This window comes from Stigmatopora argus, chromosome 23 (assembly GCF_051989625.1).
Source record: "Stigmatopora argus isolate UIUO_Sarg chromosome 23, RoL_Sarg_1.0, whole genome shotgun sequence".
Classification (NCBI taxonomy): domain Eukaryota; kingdom Metazoa; phylum Chordata; class Actinopteri; order Syngnathiformes; family Syngnathidae; genus Stigmatopora; species Stigmatopora argus.
This window is the reverse complement of record NC_135409.1, coordinates 5,482,924-5,507,081: the sequence shown is the minus strand read 5'-3', so window position 1 is coordinate 5,507,081 and position 24,158 is coordinate 5,482,924. Positions and strand designations below refer to the sequence as shown.

The 24,158-nt window shown below is 40.6% G+C and overlaps 1 protein-coding gene across 1 annotated transcript; it reads left to right on the top strand.

The window, feature by feature from the left end:
- Positions 1–3,354: 3,354 nt before the first annotated feature.
- Positions 3,355–23,906, top strand: mdfic (MyoD family inhibitor domain containing). The gene is made up of 5 exons (XM_077593787.1): positions 3,355–3,700; positions 3,833–4,001; positions 7,383–7,457; positions 18,390–18,674; positions 22,884–23,906. Exons 2-5 carry the CDS (start codon positions 3,905–3,907, stop codon positions 23,132–23,134), a joined length of 708 nt encoding a protein of 235 aa, XP_077449913.1. The 5' UTR covers positions 3,355–3,700; positions 3,833–3,904; the 3' UTR covers positions 23,135–23,906.
- The last annotated feature ends 252 nt before the right edge of the window (positions 23,907–24,158 follow it).

Sequence of the window (24,158 nt, the reverse complement as noted above, 5' to 3'; positions counted from 1 at the left end):
ATCTTCAAACAATAATCTCAATGAATTGGCCTCACGATAAATGTTAATTCTGTACGCTATTTCTAATTTATTAGTCACATTTGTTGTCAGCTCTGAATGAACATCATATAAGTAGGCATGTCTCGATTGGGATAGGATGTCCTTATTTTTTTTGGGGTATCTGATCCAATATTTTTCCCAGATGTGTTCAATCCGATGACTGGTTACATTATATTTGCATTATTCTTATTGGTAGAAAAATCCAGGTAGCGGATTTGTATCGGGAAGAAAAAAAATGAAAATGTGACTTTTTGTTTTTGCATGCTTTTGGATTTTCATGTGATATAAAGCATTTGTTGAACAAATACATTTGCCTTGTCTTGCATTCAAGTTAACTCAAGAACAAATAAAGGCACTATTTTCAAATTTGCAAAATGTTACGAACATAAAAGCAAAAAAGGGCTCAAATTTTGGGTTGATGAGGTCAAAGATTAGAGGTCATGAAATGAGTTTGGTAATTTTGTTGTTGTTGTGATTAGATTAGATATCATATAAAAGGCTGCTTGATACCTAAAGGATGTTGCTGACACATTTTGTTCTAGTGTTCAACAGATCCTGCCTAAAGACGGCCACGTCTGTCTTTTTCAGCTTGCCGAGGCGGGGTAAATTTGTCACCTCCGTGTCGACGTTCACACACACCAGCAATCAGGCGGCGTGCCAAACAAACAGCGTGCGATGAGAGACGACGCTTCCTTGTCGTGTCTTCCCAGTTGTGACTGCCAACAGATGCAACGCCGCCGCCTGACAAAGCGTGACAGCCCAGAATGCGCCGGCGCGTGTGTTTTCGGGGACTCTGTGGTGAGCGCACGATCGCACACGAGATAATGTTTGTCAGCAGCAACAGCGCCGTGGCTGCGAACCGGGGGGTGAAAGAAACAAGACAAGTGGGGTTGATTTTTTTCCCCACCATTGTCATGCTCAGTAGAACGGGGATGCACGGAGGAAGTCGATTCCAAATCAAGGCGTACCGCACACAGCGAGGTCAAAATCAGATTAGTTGAATTCAGTGGCGGGCCGTCAGGGCCTTCAAGGCCTTCTTTGCTGGCCTAAGAAATATCTGAATCATATATTATATTTTGTCCATCAATACTTATTAAATAATTCCAAATTGTCTGTTAGCTTCCTTTCATTGCTTTCCCCCCTGGTTGCACTGCTTCCAGATGTGTGTTTTCATATTGAAGCATTTAACCAATCACATTTCAGCAATTATTTGTTGCTAGGGTCAGAAATCTGCCTCAAGGCCTTCACAATCAGTTCTGCGGGCTCTGCTGCATTAAACAAGTGTCGATAAGACTGTTGCTTTAACCAATCAGATTTCGAGTTGGCAACACCACAATGCCTTCTCGCAGGCATAGGGATACGTCATCTCTTTCACCAACTATGATTGGCTAGTGATAGAGTGGACTAGCCAGAGCTAACAAACTGTATCTGGAGCGAGCTGCACAAGCAAATATATTGTTGTGTTGATTTAAAGCCATTTTGAAGACGGACTATGCCAGAAATACGACAGGACACGCTCGACTTTCAGCATTAGCTTCGATGGCGATAGAAAAGAAGGAAGAAAGAAAGGAGGATGGATATTGTGTACAGTTAAAAAGAATTTTTGGTGAGTAAAATATGGCTATATTCCCAAATAATATTTCAATTGTGGGCCAAGTTCTGATATCTGAAAAGCTCCAGTGTTTGTATTTAAGCTCCAGTGTTTGTATTTAATCACTAAATGCTGCTAGGAAGTGGATTTTACCCCATTTTAGGGAAATTTTTGCAGTTTCGCCGTTGACGTCCATCGCTGTCTTTTCCCGGGAAAATCACCCCCGGGCCCGGTTGTAATGTCTGAAAAGCTCCAGTATTTGTATTTAATCATTAAATGCTGCTAGGAAGTGGATTTTACCCATTGAAGGCGCTACGAGAAAATGCACGGACCGCCACTGGTTGAATTGAATCGTAAGGTAAGGCCATGTAGAACTGCATGCTGGTTAACTGAGTTCTTGGACTGGTGGAGCTCTAGGGAATGGAGTGAGGGAATGTCTGTATCCTGGTAATTACAGTCTAAGGGGTTTAGAGGGTCCTCCGTGATTACACATCAGGCCTGTAATGGATTCAGCACTTTTATAACGGAGGGATAGCCAGCATGGCGGCGTACCTTGGCTTCCCGCGACCGAGGCGAGGGTGGCAGCTCGGCGGGAGCGGACGAGGCGGAGCGGGGTTGGTAGGTACATCTGCAAGATGGATTACGTGGGGTTTGCCGAGTTCAACATTGACACAGATTCATCGTAAATCATTATGCTGGGGACCTGGAGTGATTTCTGCATTAGGAGCAGAAAATGGAGTTCAGCCAGTCAATGAGGGAGGGCATATTTCACATCAATCACCTCCACACTCTCATGTTGCCCAGGCTTAAATCTCACTTACACTGTTACCAGTAGGGTTCAATGGCTATGATGGCAATCAGCAAGACACTGACTGCACTAACAATACCCCACTGACTCTGCAGAGGACATTTATTTCCACTGGATTATACGGGGAATGAATCGGACAGAATTAAGCGCTCATATTGGATGTTTAGATGGTAGTTTGGGGGGAAAGTTTGAAATTGAGTCGGACAACTTTTCAAGTTGACCTCTCGCGGAAGGTCTTTTTCGAACTTGCTGGAGTCATTTTGTCATTATTGCTCGCCAATGTTCCCTTACATACTTTCAAGTAACATCCGCCACTTTTCTACTCCGACCAAAGCTATTCCTTATATATTGTGTTGAGCTACTTTTACTTTCCGCTTCAGCTCATTTTAAAATTCTGTAAATGTCATTGAGTCAAGAAGACAGTAATGTGACACAAGAGTTTAATATTGCATAGAAAATTATTTTCAAGTATTTACAGCATTTTCAAAAAGAGGAAAAAGTCCAGCACCAGTTTAAATGGGTTAAGTTAGCTAAGTGCATCCTAAGATAAACAACCACAATTGAATAAAAGTCCCCAATTTCCTCTTGTAAACAGTCATGCTATGTATTAAAATGTGTGTGTGTGTGTGTGCGCGCGTGTGTACTACAACCTGCTTTAAACTTTGTTGTTTAAAATAAACTTAGTACTAGTATACAATAAACCATCATTATCATCCGTTGTCATGGTAACCCAACACAAACGGGAAGTCACATCCCTCTTTTTCTTTTACATTTTTCTTTTTTTGTATAAACATAATACATTTCAATAATTATTCATTTCTATTTCAATTAAAACGTAATAGAATGTAAAATTGTCGGAAATTTTAATTGTATTTAAAAAAAACGCGTTTTCGTCGGTCACTACGACAAGCCTGGAGTTCATTAATCAAGATTGATTGGTTTTTTTTTTACCCTCGTGCTTTTCCGCATCGCTGTTTTCGGGAGTTTTTGTAACAAAATACCGTAAAAGTGATGTCTTTCAGGCGTCAACAGTTTTCCCGAGGAATCCGGATATGATGAAAAGTGTCAGCTCACCGATCAAGAGAGAAAAAAACGAGTAAATTTGGGACGCCAGACACATCTGCGCGAAGTCAAACTTTTGGACACAGCGGCTGCTCCAAAAACTTGTCTCGAAAGCTTTACGGTTATTACTCGATCTTATTTTCGCCTCCTTGCCGGGAAAACGTCACATTTGAAGCGAAGAAGTTGACATGTTGTGAAAGGTAAGTTGCTCACTTTCTAAACAATTTCGCCTCTCGCGGCTTTCAGATTTGCCAGAAAAGAGGCAAAAATGGACCGATCCGTGCTCTTACCCTAACTATCCAACTTAAACTGTGTTGCATTGTGTCTCCTAGCCTAATGAGGTGACGTTTTCCCGGCAAAGAAGCGCTGCAGATCGGGTTGACGCATTGTGATTTGACGGTCTCATGTCCACGGAGATCGGACACCCTCCCCGTGGGCTACCCGGGCCAGAAAAAAGCCCCCAGCCGGAGATCAGCCCTCTTTTGCCGCCCCTTATTCACGGTAAGGATGGGAATAGTGTTGAAAAAGCACATCCAGTGCCTATAAATTCCATTGGCTTCATAAACGCCAGGTTTTCACAGTGCTTTATAAGCCTGTTGGGCCGCTAGGTTTTCACAGTGCTTTATAAGCCTGTTGGGCCGCTAGGCTTTTTCTTAAAATAGCCACATTCTATGGAAATGTGAGCCAGCATTTTGCCCTTGTAATGAATAAAAATAAAACAACAACAAACAAACTGTATTTCAAGTCAGTGACTTTGTTGTTGTTGTAAAGCTCTGCGTTTAAGTGTTGTTGATAAATGGCTTAAAATAACTTTTTTTGCTGATACAATAAGCTGTTGGAGATCTAAATATGCAAGTTAATGAAAAATAAAAAGAGACTCAAATGGATTGCACATCAGTTGTCATGTCAACTGCAACATTAAAAACACATGACAAAAATGACATCTACTGATGAATAAATACAATGTATTTTTACGTTTCCAAAATAAATACCACCATGTTTCTTGTCATAGACAAGAAATCTAACACGAATATTCTCTTTGTACAAGTTATAGCAACCATTGACTGTAGAAAAAAAAAGTATTTTCACGACTATAAGGCGCACTTAAAAGTCTTAAATTTTCTCCAAAATAGACAGGGCGCCTTATAATCCAGTTTGCTTTATATATGGAAAACAAATTAAAATGTGTCATTCATTGAGGGTGCGCCTTATAATGCGGTGCGTCTTATAGTCGTGAAAATACGGTATAAATATACAACACATGAAATATTCCCAAGTTCTGCCTCGTAGAGGCCACATTGCAACTCATTTTCTTTGGATAATTGTTATTTCCATCCTTTCATGCATTGTTGAACAATTATTTTAGTTTTCTATTTCACTACTTGGTGTTAGGGTACAAACAAAGACCTGCGATTGCACTTTATTTTCTGTAATCGACTTTCCACCGCATTTGACTAGCTGTATATGTGTTAATGTTATTTAAGTGCACGTTCACAGGGCCTTGAAGCTGAGCTGTAACATTGACATCATTCATTAAGAATGCATGTCCCCTGCGTCCGGTGTGGCGTGACAGGAAACGGTGGGTAAAGTCAACTTAAAGGCCAAGCTCTTCTAGAACCTTCACCTTTGTGTTCAATTTGACAGGAAAGTAAGGCTAGCCGGCAAACAACCCCAAGCTTGTAATGGAACCATTTCCGTTCTTCAGTTTTGATACAGTTTTATTGACTTTTCAAGCATTTAAGATGGTTGGAACTCTCCCCCGTTGAGAACTTTGACTTGTCTTTTGTTGTTAAATCATGTGCCTTGGTCGTGACGATGAACAGAAAACCACAGGCCAATTATAGTTTTTAATTAACTTTCTGGTTAGATTATCACATGTAAAATAATCCCCCCTCCCCTGTACACACCCCCTTTCCCCCATTTTTCTTCAAACATGCAATGAAGCGTTAACCGTCCTATTTATACCAAGCATCATTATGGCACTGTCAAAAAATAGCAAAGTAGGACAAAGTAAGCAATCAGTCAGGCTGCCGGATTGCGAATGGATTTTCGCCAGCCCCCTTCAAAGGCGCCTGCGCTTAAGACTGGATTTTCCCTCCCAGGGGAGCGGGGATGTAGCGGGAGTAGGCCAATTCGTTTCTAAGCGTGATCACTAAATACTGCGATGCATCACGCAGTAGGGCCACTAACGGTAACGTCTCTGCCATACATCATCTGCGAGGAGAGCAACTGTGGGGTTGTTTTTGTCTCCCCCCTCCTCTTTTTAGTGAAGCTGTTGACGCTTGCGTACCTTTTTCCACTTTACCATGAATGTGGCTTTCATGGCAGGTAGAGCTCAGCTGGGAGTACACAAACGTTTGCAGATGAGATCCCAAACTCACCGAGAGGCCTTCACATCAACCAACCGAGACCGTTACACCCTATTTTACTTTATGTACCGTATTTTCTCGCATATAAGCTGGATTTGGTGCGAAAAAACAGATGACTGAATCCAGGGTACGAATTATATGCGCTGAAATTAGACTTGCCATGCACAAAACGCCATAACGCAAGACAATGCGGACGATACGGTCATTTATTTCAAAACAGAGAAAAGATAAACGAATACAACGCTAATAATTACACCGTATTTGACTTTATGTACCATGTTTTCTCGCATATACGCCGTATTTGTCGCAAAAAAAAATGATGACTGAATCATGAGTACGGCTTATATGCGCACAAATTAGACTTGCCATGCACAAAACGCCATAACGCAAGACAATGCGGACAATACGGTCATTTATTTCAAAATAGAGAAAAGATAAACGGATAAAACGCTAATAAATACACCGTATTTGACTTTATGTACCATATTTTCTCGCATATAAGCCGTATTTGTCGCGAAAAAAAATGATGACTGAATCATGAGTACGGCTTATATGCGCACAAATTAGACTTGCCATGCATGGAATGCAATAACGCAAGATGATTGCGGACGATACGGTCATTTATTTCAAAATAAAGAAAAGATAAACGGATAAAACGCTAATAATTACACTATTTGACTTTATGTACCATGTTTTCTCGCATATACGCCGTATTTGTCGCGAAAAAAAAAGATGACTGAATCATGAGTACGGCTTATATGCGCACAAATTAGACTTGCCATGCACAAAACGCCATAACACAAGACAATGCGGACGATATGGTCATTTATTTCAAAATAGAGAAAAGATAAACGGATAAAACGCTTAACAAAATTTATTTTGACATCTATGAAAAAAAACGTATCTTGCATAAAATGGGAAAAAAACTCACTTGTACCTGCCATTGCTCGATCAGGGCGCCGCCATCTTACCTAAAGATGTCAAACTAGACCGCTATGAACACACTTCCTGGTTGTACTGCTCACATGACTTCCTTTTTGACTGACTTCCTTATGATATTGACCCAAATAATGTGCAATCCAGCAGACGATCCTTTTGATTCATAAAGTATCTGAGAAATATCACGTGCGAGGATTTTTCTGAAGATTTTCCCTTCAAAGTAACACATTTGTACTCCCTATTAAAACCACAAATATGGAGGTTAAAATTGTGAATCAGGGGGTGGCTCATACGAGGGAAATTGTAAAATTCAATGATGTTAAGACAATTTTAAGGGTATGGCTTATACGCGGAGGCGGCTAATATGCGAGAAAATACAGGATATATTTTTTCTAATTCTGACACTTTCTCGTTCCACTGTCAACATTCGGATGCGGGAGTGTCAAACAAAGTTTGGTTGACGGGCCACATTCACGGGAGTTGAGCCTTGAGTTTGATACTTGTGGTCTAGAGTTTATGATTTTTTTTGTTTTTGTTTCCTCTACGGTTAACGTTAAATGCTTTTTGACCGCAGATTCCAATGACTCCGAAGCTTCAGCACCCTCCTCTAGTCACCGGGCCCAAGAAGATGACATCAAGCCAATAACAAGTAAGTTTGAACAAGCAGGAATGTAACGTTTTTGGAAATGGGTTTGCAATACGCGAGATTAAAAAAAAAATCAAACAACTTGCATCGTGGTTGGGTACTGGCCTACCTAAGAATTAAATAAGATGTCAAGAATGGATGTTATGACAGTTGGGGTGCACGAATTTGCTAGCCAAGTGAAATAAAAGCGCCAGTGTTTCCGATTGAGATAATACCGATAAGGCACTTTGATGTTCTTTTTTTCTACATTTTTGTTGTCAAGTAAAGAGCACCATGTTTTCTGTCTCATTCTGTCGAAGCTTGACCTTGTGTCTCCATTGTCTTTGCTTCCTATCTAGAAGGAAATCCTGTTTGGGGTTTACTGTATAGTAAACTTGAAGCAACTGTAATTTTATTTTTTTGAAGTTTGTAGCTATAGATGTAAGGCAGGGGTGTCAGACTCGGGTTGGTTCGCGCACCGCTTTAACGTCAACTCGATTTCATGTGGGCCGGACCATTTTAGATATAATATTTAGATATTTTTTTATATAAATGGATTAAAAGAACTGGATTAAAATCCCTGAATATTCAGTTTTTTATAGATCTAAAACAATGTTTATTTTAGCTTTTTTCAAATATATTTTTAGATTTTACAAAATGATTTTTGAACTAAAAACACAGAAAAAATGGATTAAAAAATTACAATTATTGATTTAAAAAGGGGAAAATCAGGAAATTTAATATACATCTATACTCTTCATTTTAATTTGATCCTAAAACAGAAAGTCGGCACTTATGATTTACTTTCCCGGGCCACACAAAATGATGCGGCGGGCCAGATTTGGCCCCCGGGCCGCCACTTTGACACATGTGATGTAAGGGATCGATTCATCTGTCAATCAATGAGTTCGATTCATCGGGTTGCCTGATAACATATGTTGAATGTGTTGCAGAATGATTTAGGAGATTTGAAACCAAAAATATATGAACAAGAGATAGTTTGTTTTTAAATAACAAAAAGTAAAAGTCAATGACAAATATACATTTCGATTTGTATTCCTATTTTTAGCGCTCTTTATAATTACGCATTTGTTTTTAATGTCAGCACTACTGTGATTCCATAATCACTACACGCCCACCCAAACAAAGAGGAAGTGAATCAACGTCAACAGGAAGTGAGCCAATATCCCAACCATCAAAACCAGAGCCAATTTTCTTGTTCTGGAAATTCTTTTCACCAATTTTTTTACCTTGTGGGTTGCTTCCGATTGCAAGATATCGGAAGAACGGACAACAGTTCTTTTGTTTCCATCTCATGAACTTTTCCAGGTTTCGGTTTTTTTTTCTCCAGCGTTCAGTTTAATGACTTGCCAGGGGCTTGTTTACCCGAGTGGCGAGGGAATGATTTGGGTGAAAAAACAAGGGAGGGAAAAAAAAATATCTTCTGTCAGAAGGTCTTCTAATCTTGGCAGGTGTTGCTCTTGCAAAATAAGCCCACATGACAAGGGTTTTGCCTCGGACTTGATCTTACGGCGCCCGCGACCGGTTAGAAGTATGACTCGACAACGCAAAGTGTATTTTTCTTAGAAAATCAAACGTTGGACATTTCTGTCCAAGGTCTCCCCATGTGTACCCGGGTCTAATTGAGAGTCCTCGTCGGCTACAGGAACAGGAAATCAATAAGAGATCATCTGCTTGGATGCATCCTGCCCCTGAGCGATCCCTCGCCGTCTGATTTCAAGCTCGCGTACGGAATGTTGGTCATGCCCTCGCGCACTACAAGGAAGGCAACGTTATTGTTTGGCAACTCTTAATCAGAGCAAAGATCATGGATTTGGAATCAGGCCTTACTGTCTCTTCGAAATGGAAGTTCTGAAGCCCAAAGTGTTGAACAAGACTACAGAAAATATTGTTAAGTTTATTTTTTAGACTGCCTAAAAATGTTTTTTTTTAAATAACTGCCAGTTTGAGAGATTCTCAGTGAAAAGTAAACAATCTTTACAGATTACCCTTTGTTACTGCTCCTATTTTAGAATAAAAACTTGGATATCGGATGACAGAATTGTATCTAATATGGGAAATCAGATGTCAATTATTGAAGTAATCTATCTATTGATTAATTAGTTCGATTAATTGAGTGTTTATGGTTGAAATAACAGCCAAGAGTGCCTTTTACAAGAGCTAGGACACGTGTCGAAGTGGCGGCCCGGGGGCGAAATCTGGCCCGCTGCATCATTTTGTGTGGCCGGGAAAGTAAATCATGAGTGGCGACTTTCTGTTTTAGGATCAAATTAAAATGAAGAGTATAGATGTATAATACATTTCCTGATTTTCCCCCTTTTAAATCAATAATTGTAATTTTTCAATCAATTTTTCTGTGTTTTTAGTTCAAAAATCATTTTGTAAAATCTAAAAAAATATATATAAAAAAGCTAAAATAAACATTGTTTTACATCTATAAAAAACTGAATATTCAGGGCTTTTAATCCAGTTCTTTTAATCCATTTATGAAAAAAAAATCTAAATATTATATCTAAAATGGTCCGGCCCACATCACATCGAGTTGACGTTAACGCGGCCCGCGAACCAACCCGAGTCTGACACCCTTGAGCTAGGATATGAATTAGCCACTCACGATGAGCGCAAACCTCATGGTTATCACGAATTAACATATAATAGCAAGAATTTTTTTTCCAAAAGGATGACATTAAAATAGTATTTTTACCCCCACTGACACACCCTAATCCGACCCATCAACCCTCTTCCTGTCCTAATGGTTCTTCAGTGTAATTCTGTGTCCTTTATTTGAAATTATTTTTCGGAATTTGGGGGGGGGGGGGGGGTAAACGGACACAGTGCACCTGAGCTTTTTTATTTTTTCAATCACATAAAAGTAGAAATCTCTTGTGAGGTTGTCACCAGGGAACACTCGCTCAACGACTTCTACGTCCCGGAGGGCTTTCCACTTGGCGACAGACAGTCCTCAAGAGACGCTTCCGGGTTTCCCAGTTGCCCGTATCTCTCGCGAACAGGACCGTGGCTCTTTTTTTGGCCGTCTGCCTGAATAAATTGCAAGCGTTTCCAAGAGTTTAATCTTCACATTATTCACTGGATTGTCAAATACTTTTTTTAATGGCCGATAAAGATGACCTTAGTCGCTGCTTTTATCCGTGGTGCAAAAGGCCCGTCGTAAAACACGGCTCTCTGTTTTGAAGAAAGATGGCCTTTTGTGCGAGGCTCTGATTGGACTCCAGCGGCACACCTTCAAGGTTATTATTACCTGTGCGCTCTATTGACCCCTCCAGAAATGAATTTGTGACCTCTAAGCATGGTACTGAAATAGATTTCCTTATGGAAGATTGTAATTTAGTGATTGACATGGAAAGTTGGTTGAAAAATAAAAGAGCTGTGGTCGCATGGAGCTCCATCAACAAACTTGGCAAAGTACTTTGAGTTAAAGTAATTTCAGCCATTGGGACTGGGTGATTTATTTTCTATTTTTTTTTAATTGTCCTCCGAAACCGTTGTGTGCAGAAACAATGTAGAATGTGTCTAATGTACAGCGCCATTATGCACTTCAGCGTTATTTTCAAGTGATTACTTAGCAGTAGGTCACGTAATCGGAAATGGGATGAATAGGGGGTGAAACACTAGCGTAGGGGTTGATTAAAATGGCCATTGTAATTCTACCTCTGTTGCAATTAGTTTTTCATTGACTTACTGCAGATAGATTTCATATGGGAAATTTTAAGTGCGTTGATTAGCATATTTTACCCCAAGATTTTTTATTTCTTTCTTTTTTATAAATATTCAACTTTCTCAATCTGACATGATTAGTTATGCATGCCATAAATGTCCTGAAAGTGTATGGATTTTAATTGTGGATTCAAAATCTTGCTTCATTATGGTTGTTAAACGTGCACGACGCTTCTCTTATCAAAGCTATTTTACGTACACAAGTTTAGAATTTGGAACTTTATTGCAAAGCTAACATGTCTTTATAGGGCTGCCACATGAAATTACTAATCAAATTTATCCTATTAGTATTTTGATAATCTAATCTAATAATGTGTATATATACATATATATATATATATATATATAATGTGTATATATATGTGTGTACATGTATGTATGTATATGGGTATACATGTATATGTATACCCATATAAATACATATATATATGTATGTATATGTGTATGCATATATATGTATGTATATGTGTAGTCGTATGTATGTGTATACATATGTATGTATGTATGTGTATACATATGTATGTATGTGTATACATATGTATGTATGTGTATACATATGTATGTATGTGTATACATATGTATGTATGTGTATACATATGTATGTATGTGTATACATATGTATGTATGTGTATACATATGTATGTATGTGTATACATATGTATGTATGTGTATACATATATGTGTGTGTATACATATATGTGTGTGTATACATATATGTGTGTGTATACATATATATGTGTGTGTATACATATATATGTATGTGTATACATATGTGTGTATGTATACATGTGTATGTGTATACATATATATATATATGTGTGTATACATGTGTGTGTGTATACATATATATGTGTGTGTGTATACATATATATATGTGTGTATACATGTGTGTGTATACATATATATGTGTGTGTGTATACATATATATATGTGTGTATACATGTGTGTGTATACATATATGTGTGTGTATACATATACATGTATGTATGTGTGTGTATACATATACATGTATGTATGTGTGTGTATACATATACATGTATGTATGTGTGTGTATACATATACATGTATGTATGTATGTATGTGTGTGTATACATGTACATGTATGTATGTGTATGTATACATATACATATATATGTATGTATGTGTATAAATATGTGTGTGTATGTATATTCAAAATATTTGCTTGAAGCAATTTTTTGCAATATTTGACACGTTTGCGTTATGGGGGACATTTAAAAGCCAGGAACCCCACCTTGCTTGCAGGGCACTTTTTGTTTACGGGTTCTTGCGTTAGCCATGTAAAACTTGACCAGTTTAGACAAAGCCCTAAAATAAAACATGTATTTACCTCAGCTGTTTACCAAACGTGCCACACAAGACGGCATATTTTCCCAGAGAATCTCCCAGAGAGAAAAGGGGGTGTTTTGAGAGGTAGGGGGGAGTCATAAAATGAGTTGGGCGAGATCCAAATGCTTAAAATGAGAGCTGCACAGGGGGGATTACTTGGCCTCTAACAGGGTTTCGTCTCCAACGTTAAGGTTAAAACCTTTTCTATTACCGAGATCGGTGCTGGTGTAGCTCTCGGCGGCCCGAGTTCACAGCTCCCGCCGTGCCCCGTCGTGTTTGTAGGTTCAATGCCTCTCAGCGAGGTCATTCTGTCGCCCTGAGCAGCAGAGGGTGACCGAGGACCAGGAGGAATGGCTGCCGTCCAAGCAATCCAGTCCCCCCCGCCCCCTCCGGTTTCCTCTTTCAGACCGGAGCTAAAATCGATATGGGCGTCTGCGCGTTTAAGAAGCCACTCAGCGGCGGACAAGCGCCACAGTCCCGAAGGCCGATCGACTGGGCTTAGGGCTTTGATTGGCGTCCCGAAGATGCGATGCGCTGACCCACAGCTGTCCCATTAGCAGCGGGTTAATGCTGAGATTGCCAGCGAGCAAATAAAGGAACTCGGCGCCGGGCCGTTTTGATAGACTGCCAATCCTCTGGTTGACCTGCAGTCACACCTTTTAGATGTTTGGCCTTTTAGGAAGCTTGAATCAGGATAGTTGAGTCACGACGTTAACTTCTCTTCCCGGTCATTCTCGTGATGTTGTTGCTTTGTATTCGATTTTGCTGCTGACTGTTTATTACAGTGCGCAACAGCAAGGAACAGGAAATTGCATCACAGTGGGACACACTCACAAAAACATCACAAGTGAGGCAAGCGTTTCAGCTGCGGTACTTAAATTAGCACACTGCCAAATTCCACATAACAGTGGAGAAACATCAGACATGGGAGTAGGCTGAGAAAAAAGGCACCTAGTCCAGATTCCCGGATTAAGGAGTTTTGCTTGCGTAGATTGGAAACCAGAACAGTCATGCTCAGGATGGATCTGGGCTGACCAAATTTATTCTATCTAGTCATATTCTGTGAGGGCCTCAGGACTGATCTGCTATTCTTCAACTTGGTTCATGTTCCAGAACAACAATACTGGGAGTCTTCGGGTTACGACGCCTACGGCGGTTCGACTTTACGTGCCTCGTCTGCCATAGTGCTTGTCTGGTTTTGTGCACCGGGAGTATCTTGGACTTTTTCGCTCTCCTTTTTCAGCCCATTAGGAAGAAAAAAAATAGTAATCTGGGTTTTCTAGATTCAGCCAAAAGACAAACGTCAGTTAAGTCACCAAATGTTGTTTTGCGGTCATACAGACCTTACGTTGCCGACAGTCAAAGTCAATCGACGTGCAGTTCACTTGACTTAAGGGCGTATTCACGCCAGGAGAATCCATAGTTTGTTGTTTTTGGTCAGGACCCAAATAGTCTTTTTTTGTGTGGTTCCTTTTCTCATTGCAACTTTTGCAATTGGCACACAGTGATAACTCCCGGTCCTTATCAAATCCATAATTTGGCATGCTTAAAAGAAAAAAAAGGATTAGGAAAGGTCTTTAGACTGGCTTCTTTGCCAGCCAGGGCATCTTTTACATTTTTCACAGAAAGTCCTTGTCTTCAAGTTCGAAGGTGAAATGGTAAACACGGCTTTGCTACGCCCAAGGAACATTTCAATCAGAGCCCTTTTGTAATAACATTCATTGTACTATATATTCCTCGTATAATTCCCCTGCTTTTGCGTCTGTGTATATATATATATGGATGGGCAAGATGTATAATTTCTAATGAGAAAATATATCCCTTTGGATTGAAAGGCAGGGGCTGTTCCACACGCTATTTGTTAGGAGGAGAGATGATACCTCGGGCTGTTTTGGCGGTGACGGTTCTAGGGAGGACTCTGGCTAGGTCATTGCACATTTTGAAAATTAGCATTTCAATCATGCAGGTACATGCGCGGCCGAGCGGAAAATATACACGCTTGCCTAACGCCTCGGCACTAAAAGATAAACAAAATAATACAGGCGCCAGGAATTGGCATTTCCAAGCTACTTTGCTGTTTGTTTCTTTTGGCTAATGGCTATTAGGAGATGACTACCAGTGCTGGATTAGGGTGTTTATGTGGTTGACATTTGTGTAAACGCATGTTGGGTGTTCTCATAAGTCTGGGCAAACAACTTTCATCAACTGCTGCCTTTCGAACATTTATATTAAAAATGCGCGGTGCTTGTAATTGGTGTCCGTGCAACACAATCTTCACGTTGACCCATGCGACCTCCTGCTTAGACTTAAAACACGTGTCAAAGTGGCGGCCCGGGGGCCAAATCTGGCCCGCTGCATCATTTTGTGTGACCCGGGAAAGTAAATCATGAGTGCCGACTTTCTGTTTTAGGATCTAATTAAAATGAAGAGTATACATGTATACTAAATTTCCTGATTTTCCCCCTTTTAAATCAATAATTGTCATTTTTTAATCCATTTTTTCCGTGTTTTTAGTTCAAAAATCATTTTGTAAAATCTAAAAATATATTTAAAAAAAAAAGCTAAAATAAACATTGTTTTAGATCTATAAAAAACTGAATATTCAGGGCTTTTAATCCAGTTCTTTTAATCCATTTATAAATAAAAAATCTAAATATTATATCTAAAATGGTCCGTCCCACGTGAAATCAAGTTGACGTTAAAGCTGCCCGCGAACCAACCCGAGTCTGACACCCCTGACTTAAAAGAATCGGTGTTTGTCCTCCTGCCTTCCTAACCACATGCAGATGTGTGTCTAAATATACACACATACGCCTTCTCTTGTCTTTCGGGTGCAATTTTCCGCTTTCTCCGGTAGGACCTATTTTCCGAGACCAAGCCCGAGATGCCTATAGACTCGCTTTTACGTAGAGAGCCATCCAAACTCAACCCCACCCCCCCTCAGGCCCGGCGCTCAAACCCTGCGTGGCGACGCTGCTGAAGACTGGGTGACAAATGGCAATTATATTTGTGTGTTCTTCATGAATCCATCAAACACTGGCCTTTTAAAAATGCTCCCCAGATATCGCAGCCTGTCAGCTACTGGTAGCGACGACCAAATTGGGATGCTGCTTAGACAGTCAAGAAGCACTCACCCCGCAGTTTCCCCTGTGATGTGTGTGACAGCGTGTGCAGGGGAATACCATGTTTTATTCAACTACAAATGTACACTCTCAACAGTTGTTGATGTGCTGGAAATAGGGCGGTTACAAGTCCAATTTGGTGCGCTGCGTACGCGCGTTTGTCCGGGCACCAGGGAAGGATACATGGGGTTTTAATGCGGCCTGTCAGGTTTGCTACATCTGGTTATCTCTGCAGGGTTGTAACAATAAGACCGTTTTTATTTTTCGGTTTTGGGCAATTGCTGATCAAAATTGGTATCTCTGCCTCTGTTTATGTTTATTTTGGGAGGGGCTTTGTAGAGCCAAATACAGTGGTACCTCGACATACGATCTTAATCCGTTCCGGGACTGAGATCGTATGTCGAGCTTCTCGTAACTCGAGCGAACGTTTCCCATTGAAATGAACTAAAAACAAATTAATTTGTTCCAACCCTCTGAAAAAAACACCTAAAACAGGGTATTGGATTGGAAAGAATGTTTTATTAGTTCTAATTTGCCATATATTGACAAAGTAACAAATAACGAGTGGTTTAATAGTAATAAAATGTGTTTAATAGAACTATAAAATTAGATGCGGAGGATACACAGACGGACATACAGATAGAAGCAGGCGGGGGGGGGGGTATGGGGCATATCGGGGGGACTTTATCCACGACAATGCACTCGTAACCGAACAAACAAATTTAAATTAACTTGGATTAATATATACAGACACACTCAAACATACGTTTAATGTAACTTGACACAAACTGAATTCTAATTTTGTTTTAATCTTTTTTACCTTCGTTCTGCGGGTTAGCTGTTTGCCACGCCTCCACCCTCACGTTCGCTATCGATGGGCTGTTTGCTGTTGTATTCCCTTCAAAATATGTTGTGCGTTTCCTGGTCGATGCGTTGGAGGAAACTTGTCTGAATAAATCGTTCAGTGCTCGTAGATATCTGTTATACACGAAAGAGATGCGGCAAAAAAAGACAGTGCGCTACAATGATAAACAGCCTCTCATGTCATGGCCACCTGGCTTTCTCGCATCTCGAAAAATTTTCTCTTATCTAGGGCGAATTATTTGATCAAAATTTTCATCGTATCTCGAGCATCTCATAGGTCGAGCTGCTCGTAGGTCGAGGTACCACTGTAGTCTTGACGGTAAAAAAATGTATAGCATGAACAGTGCTTTGTATGCGTTAAAACATGCTAGTAAAAAAAACTGACCACATGTTTTGTTAGAATACCATAATTGCAGATCCTCATGAAAAAAATGAGATATTCTGACCAATAAATGGAATAATCCTACTTCTTCAATTTTAAATATCTTTGGAAAACTTGAAGAATGCGCAATACACGCAGTGACAAATCCCTTCCCATTGATTTTATACCGACATTTTCTCTAAACTCAAGACCTGCTCACATGTATCCATTTTTTTTCTCTCATTATTTTTTCATTTGTTGAGTAGCGCCCGTACACGTCTGTCTTTGCCATCTCTGACAGTATTGTCATTAGCATGATCTATGGTTATGCATATTATATTATGCATCGTGTCCATCCGTCTTCACGGAGATGGAAATAGAAAAGTTGCGAGGAGTATTTAGAGAACCTGTCACTACCAGTCAAATTTTTTGTTTTATGGTTTGCACTTCTTCCGGAAGTATTCTTCCTCGTGGAGTTGAACCGCCATCCTGCCGAATCGTTGCGGACAAACCTGCACAATATTGTGAAGGAGCCTCCTTGCCTCCCTTTCGTTAAAACGCCTTTACGGACGGACTTTGTCTGACGATTATAATCCAACACGTAAATCACTGCGCACAAAGCTTTTCGCCAGTTGTCTCGTTACCCATAAAGTCCGGTTTTGTTTATTGAAGCAGCTCGTGGGGTGTGTTTAACCGCTCAGTTTTACATCCAGGTTCACATCTGGCTTCTCTCCCAATGATGTGACTGTAATTGCGAGCTGGTAGGGAAGGAAGTAAAAGCTCCGAACGATATTAAACCCTACAGATTTTTTTTTAAAACTGCAAAAACACTTGAGGGATGCTCTGTAAAACCGCTCAATTAGGGCAGTTAAGAAAGACTGAAGGTAAAGGAAGTGTCGAATGGCACGGGGCGGGGGTGAATAATTTACCCCATCTGACATTAACGGTGCACCGGCAGGCTCAGATGTTTACGGGTAGAATTCCCAGTAGGGCTGAATGCGCAGCTACTTCGCTCAGTCTCATTCTTTTTTATCAGGTTTTCGTCTTCTCAGACTTGCTGAGGCCACCTGAGCGTTCGAGTAAAGGAGATCATTACAGTGGCAGACAGCAGCTATTTTGTATACGGCGCTCTTTCACAAGCGCTTTTTTATTCACCCCGTCTTAATCTTGCGTTCGCTCACGTAACTCACCTGGGTACCGCTCCCGTCTTGCCTACAGCGGCGGCTTTTGTGATGGTGTCACGTGAGGTCCCTACATCTTTCTGTCATCCCGCCGCGGAAATGTTTGCCATGGGATCAATATCGGAAGCGAAAGATTCGCCGAGAACCGACGGGGCGAGTGAAGTTTTGATAGCGAGCCTGACGGTAGAGTGCTGACAAAGTTCTCGTTTCAATAAAGTTGCGCCATCGACAAACTATTAGCACCGAGACAGTTAAAGAAAAGTTCTTTTGGAAAAATGGTGTCGCTGCTGAAAAAAAGTCATGTTTTTTTTTGTGTTTGCTTTAGATCAGCCTCAAATTGACAAAGAGAAAAATGGCATCGGCCCGGCCGTTCCCAACACGCCCATCACCGGCGAACCCGGTGGTGGCAACGGTGCGGTGGCATCGTGTAAATGTTCGTGTGGAAATGCTGTAGACACTGGTGCTGCCGGAGGCCCCGCCACGTCACCCTCTACGCCGGTGTCGCAGAGGATGCAGCCGAAGGTGAAGTCTAGCTTGTCGGTCAACAGCGATGAGAGTCGGCCAAGCAAAGGAAGCTCAGCCGAGATGGAAAAAGCGCCTTTACCAGAAGGTGAGTTTTCGTTCTTCGGGCATGAACTAATGCAGGACTAAAACGTACTAACTACTAACAGATCAAATTAACGCATCCTGCTTTTTACTAGTCATAGTCAGGATTTTCACAAAAAAAGATGCAAAGACTTTTTGTAGGGGGAGAATGAAAACAATCTAAATGTTAAATTGACAGCTATTTTGAAATCGTCATTTTCAGCCATTCATTATCAATACTTGAACGAGTTTGATAAAAAGCCAGTTTTCTACAAATGAATAAAAATGCAGCCTGCTGGGCTTGTCAATTAGTGGAAAACCTAATACATGAATGTATAACAAGTCGATTGCCTTCATTGCTGAAGTGCCCTGAGACCCACATACACTATGTATGCTGGTATTTTAACCTGAATTGCTGTTGGATTTCACTGTTCAAGTCAATATTTACATCAAAAAGTCAAATGACAAATAATTATCCAAAAACCTAGATCAAGGGTGTCAGACTCGGGTTGGTTCGCGGGCCGCTTTAACGTCAACTCGATTTCATGTGGGCCGGACCATTTTAGATATAATATTTAGATTTTTTTAAATAAATGGATTAAATGAACTGGATTAAATGCCCTGAATGTTCAGTTTTTTATAGATCCAAAACAATGTTTATTTTAGCTTTTTATATATTTTTAGATTTTACAAAACGATTTTTGAACTAAAAACACAGAAAAAATTGATTAAAAAATTACAACTATTGATTTAAAAGGAGGGAAAATCAGGAAATTTAATATACATCTATACTCCATTTTAATTTGATCCTAAAACAGAAAGTCGGCACTCCTCATTTACTTTCCCGGGCCACACAAAATGATGCGGCGGGCCAGATTTGGCCCCCGGGCCGCCACTTTGACACCTGTGACCTAGATTGTTGAGAGGTGGATAGAGAGTTAATCTTATGTGCACGGAACGCGGTTATCGATAAGGAAACTAACTCGACAATTTGTACTACGCACTAGCTAAGCAGGGAGTATGATGCAATCGTTAGGACAAGTAGAACGTACCTGAGGACTCCTTATATTACAATCCCATCAGATAACAAAATTTGTTGAGCAGTATATTGGCTATACGATTTATTACGTCTAAAAACTCTGTGTGTTATTAGTAGTTGAAATTTGCCATGTGTAACTGTTCTTGTTTAGCCGAGTTGTCACGCACAAATCTTTTGTTGCGCACCACAGAGCGGGTTTGTCACTCTGCCGGGTGTAGTTGAGGTTTCATTCAGTAATGACTAGTCTTGTTCCTGTCAGCACAAATATGGAGTAGGTGTGACCGCCTAACAAGGGTCGAGAGCACGGGGGTAACCATTAAAAGTCATGACCAGTCTTGGCCAGTACTCGTAGTACCTGTCTTTTTACCCACCTTGCATCTGGGTAAGCAGGGATTTTATTCTCAGGAAAGTCCTTCACTCAAATGTGTGCTTGCTTCTATGAAACATTCACGCACATCCTCCGGACATTGATTGATTGACAAGAGTCCAATTGAGGTGTGGTTTGCATCGAGAAGAAAAGTTGGCGAAGGATTGAGCTTTATTGGATGCTTTGCCGCAGTTAAATTATGCATCTGGTGGAGTGCTGTACACTGTAAGGCATCCCGTAGCGATGCCGTGTCCTAATTGGCAGAGAGTGTGGTGGAAGTGGAAAGGAAATAAAACGGGAAAACAATAGCAGCTCAACAAGTCGCTCTCATTATGACTTTTGCGTTGAGTGCCTCACAGATGCCAGCGTTGGGGGGCACATACGCCAGCTCTCGAGTGTTTATTTCCCCGCGGAAAAAAAACGGAGAAGAAAAGCCGAGCTGTTGTGTTTGAGTGTTTACACAGATTAACATAATCTGTTTGCCTGTGAAATTACCCTCCTTAACAGGCCTCTAAACACAAGAAATAAAAGGCAGATCTCCGGGGATTCTGCGCGTTCTCCGCCTCCGGAACCAATCTGCGATAGCACCGCTATGTCGCCTTCTGCTAGCAAAAGAAGCTTTAGACCACGTGTCAAAGTGGCGGCCCGGGGGCCAAAGATGGCCCGCCGCATCATTTTGTGTGGCCCGAGAAAGTAAATGATGAGTGCCGACTTTCTGTTTTAGGATCAAATTAAAATGAAGAGTATAGACGTATATTAAATTTCCAGATTTTCCGCCTTTTTAAATCAATAATTATAATGTTTTAATCCATTTTTTTCTGTGTTTTTAGTTCAAAAATTATTTTGTAAAATCTATAAATATATATATAAAAAAAGCTAAAACAAACATTGTTTTAGATCTATGAAAAACTGAATAGGCTTTTAATCCAGTTGTTTTAATCCATTTATTAAAAAAAATCTCAATAATATATCTAAAATGGTCCGGCCCACATGAGATCTGGTCACCATGAATGTGGTCCGGCAGCCAAACTGGGTTTGACACCCCTGCTTTAGACAAAATGTAAAAAAAAAAATATACGGGATATGGGGACGGTGGACAAAAATCAGCCTGTCTTAAGACGGCATTAGTGTCCACTTGTTTTTTTGTGTAGTCTATGCCTTTCTCTTTTCCGCCGGATCTCCCACTAATCGCCCCTCTTCAATTATACATCCAAGCGAATAGCCGAGAAGGCCGACCGCCGCTTAATGATTGTGTACTGTTTTTTTTATTTATTGCTTTTACCCTCGGTTCTTTAGATTCCGAACACTCGTGGCTTTGCCCTCTGGGTCCTTCAAAGTTTGTTAGGCTGAGCTTTGAGGTTTTTTGTTGTTGTTGTTGTGTTTTTTTCCCCTCTTCATAAAATAGTCGTGGCCCAGGTGGTAGTTTAGCCTTCTCACGGGCACCTTGTGGCGAAGCTATACGTTTAATAGTAAAGGACTCCCTGCGCGTCTTCTGTCTTCAGATCAGCATAATCAGATGCATTAAAAGTTCAGTACACACTTCACGCATCTTGCTTATATCACAGCAACGCTGTGCTCCCGGTCAGCTCGGCACCCCCTCCGAGCATGAAAAAAAAAATAAAAGGGAGAAAAACTGACTTTGATTAATCAAACATGAGCATCCAGCAGTCTTGTGCTTGCCTTCCCGCTTCGTCCTCCGTATTCTCCTGCTTTCTCCTTCGCCTCTAACCCAATCAGCAACAGTCCTCTCCAACAGCTTGAGACGGGCTGATGAAAGTTATGCAAATGAGGCCTGTTTTGTCAAATATTTTACTTTTTTTTTTTTTTTTTTTAGCCCTCCAAAGCAGTTTCCATACTACATTGTAGAAGACTTGGTGATCCTAGTGTAGTTTTTGCTACTGCAGTTGTTTGATCATGCTGCCATCAATTATTTCTGATAGAAGACTAATCCAGTTTATTTTTAGTGATTCTTTGACTCTGTTTATAATGAAAGCAAGGCATGTCGAAAAATTGGGCAATTGTTTAACTGTATCATGGTAATGTTGATGCAAATATTTGATTTAATTCAATAGAAATACATGAATAATAAAAGTACATCATTCAAACTAAAAAAGCACGATAAATTAACAATCATTTTACTTTGTTAATGAAAGAATAACAAAACTTTGTCAAAAGTACATACAATTTTAAAAGCTCAGAAGTAAAAAAGCTTTTAAAATGGTGATTAATTGTCATCACCCAGTGTTTACATCCATATTCATTCATTCATCTTCCATACCGCTTATTCTCACAAGGTTGGCGGGGGGGGGATCTGGAACCTATCCCAGCCAACCTGGCCAATGAACACAGTACTTAGTACCAACGACTAACCATTGGCTGCTGGTTTGTCTGCCCTAAACAGATTTTCGAAGCTCTTTTGGCGCACTTTAAAAAGTCACCCAAGTTCCATTTTGTGCTTCATAATACAAGCCTCGCCAATTTAATGCAGCGTGACTAATTCTGCCTAATCTATAAACACATTCAGGGTGGCTAATGAGTCATTTGTGATGGTAAATTCTGCCAAACTGGCAGGCGCCCTCATCAAAAGGGTCTGGAAAGGTTAAATGTTAATCAGAGGTTTACGGCATGGCTAACGCTAATCGGCTTGCTTGCCAGGAAAAGGATTCTAATAATCGGAGCCATCGAGCTAGCCGCCCGCATGATAACGCTTCAATTATCTGGCAGTCGCTTAATCAGAACCGATGGTGAGAAATCTGTGGCCGTGTATTAACCCAATTGAATTCCACCCCAAAAATGTGGATGTCATTTGGCAACATTTTGGCACCCAGACTGCTGCGTCCAGTGCATTTTGGCGTGCCTCTTCTGCGAATTTTTGACCCTCTGCAACCTGGTGGTGGCGCCGGCGGCGTGCGGACCGTGCGCGTCGGCGTCGTGCTGCTGCTGCTGCTGCGGCGAGGACGTGGGCGACGACTGCAACTGCCCTTGCGACATGGACTGCGGCATCATGGACGCCTGCTGCGAGTCTTCGGACTGCTTGGAAATCTGCATGGAGTGCTGCGGCATCTGCTTTCCCTCGTAGAAAACTGAAACCCGGATGGATAACTGGATCTGGAATGGGGGAAACCCGTTTATTTTGTTTGTTTTTTGTTGTTGTTGTACTGCACTATACCTTCTGAGTGTTGCGGTGCGATTGTGTACCGTATTTTCACGACTATAAGGCGCACTTAAAAGTCTTACATTTTCTCCAAAATAGACAGGGCGCCTTATAACCCAGTGTGATTTATATATGGAAAAAAAGTGTCATTCGAAAGACAGTGAGAGGTAAGTGATCCGCTCGGGGGGTGATGCAATGTATCCATAAAGGCAGAATGCCAAATTACGAGTCCGAAATTAGCACTTATTTGGGTCTTTTGCCGAGAAAACGCACCTTATGGAGAAGTATTACCAATTTCGTCTTACGCAGTTTCTGGGTATGATGACAATTAGGCTTTTGTTGTTGTTTGTGGAGTCAATGATGATGACAAAGCATATGTCCGATTATTATTATCATTAAGGGTGCGCCTTATAATGCAGTGCGCCTTATAGTCGTGAAAATACGGTACTTAAAATGTTTGCTCCAACAAAAGTAGAAGTCACTTCAGCTAAACTTGTAACACTGACTTTTGATATATTTTATACTGTCACTTTTCGTTAAAGCAATGTTTTCCAACCTTTTTGAGCTGCGGCACCCTTTTTTTGCATTGAAAAAATCTCAAGTTCCAGCTAAAAATCTTCTCATTTCAATCAAGAATATCAAGTCGTTCTCATCAAAGTTTTATCAACAGGAATCAAATAAACAAAATGAAGTCACATTTTTCCTTGGGTTGATTTATTCATCATTTGTGCTTCATTTTTCTATGTTACTTGCAGTATTTGTCCTCGAATCTCTGCTCTCATGTAAAACTGTTTTTTTTGTTACCACAAAAGTACAAACTTCTGGAGTGAACTGTGTTGTGGACTTTGGAAAGGTTTGATTCAATCAGCCCACTGGAAATTATCATTAAAAAAACAGAAGCTTCATAATCACCCAAGAGTTTTTCTTACATTTGCTTTCCCAATCAGTC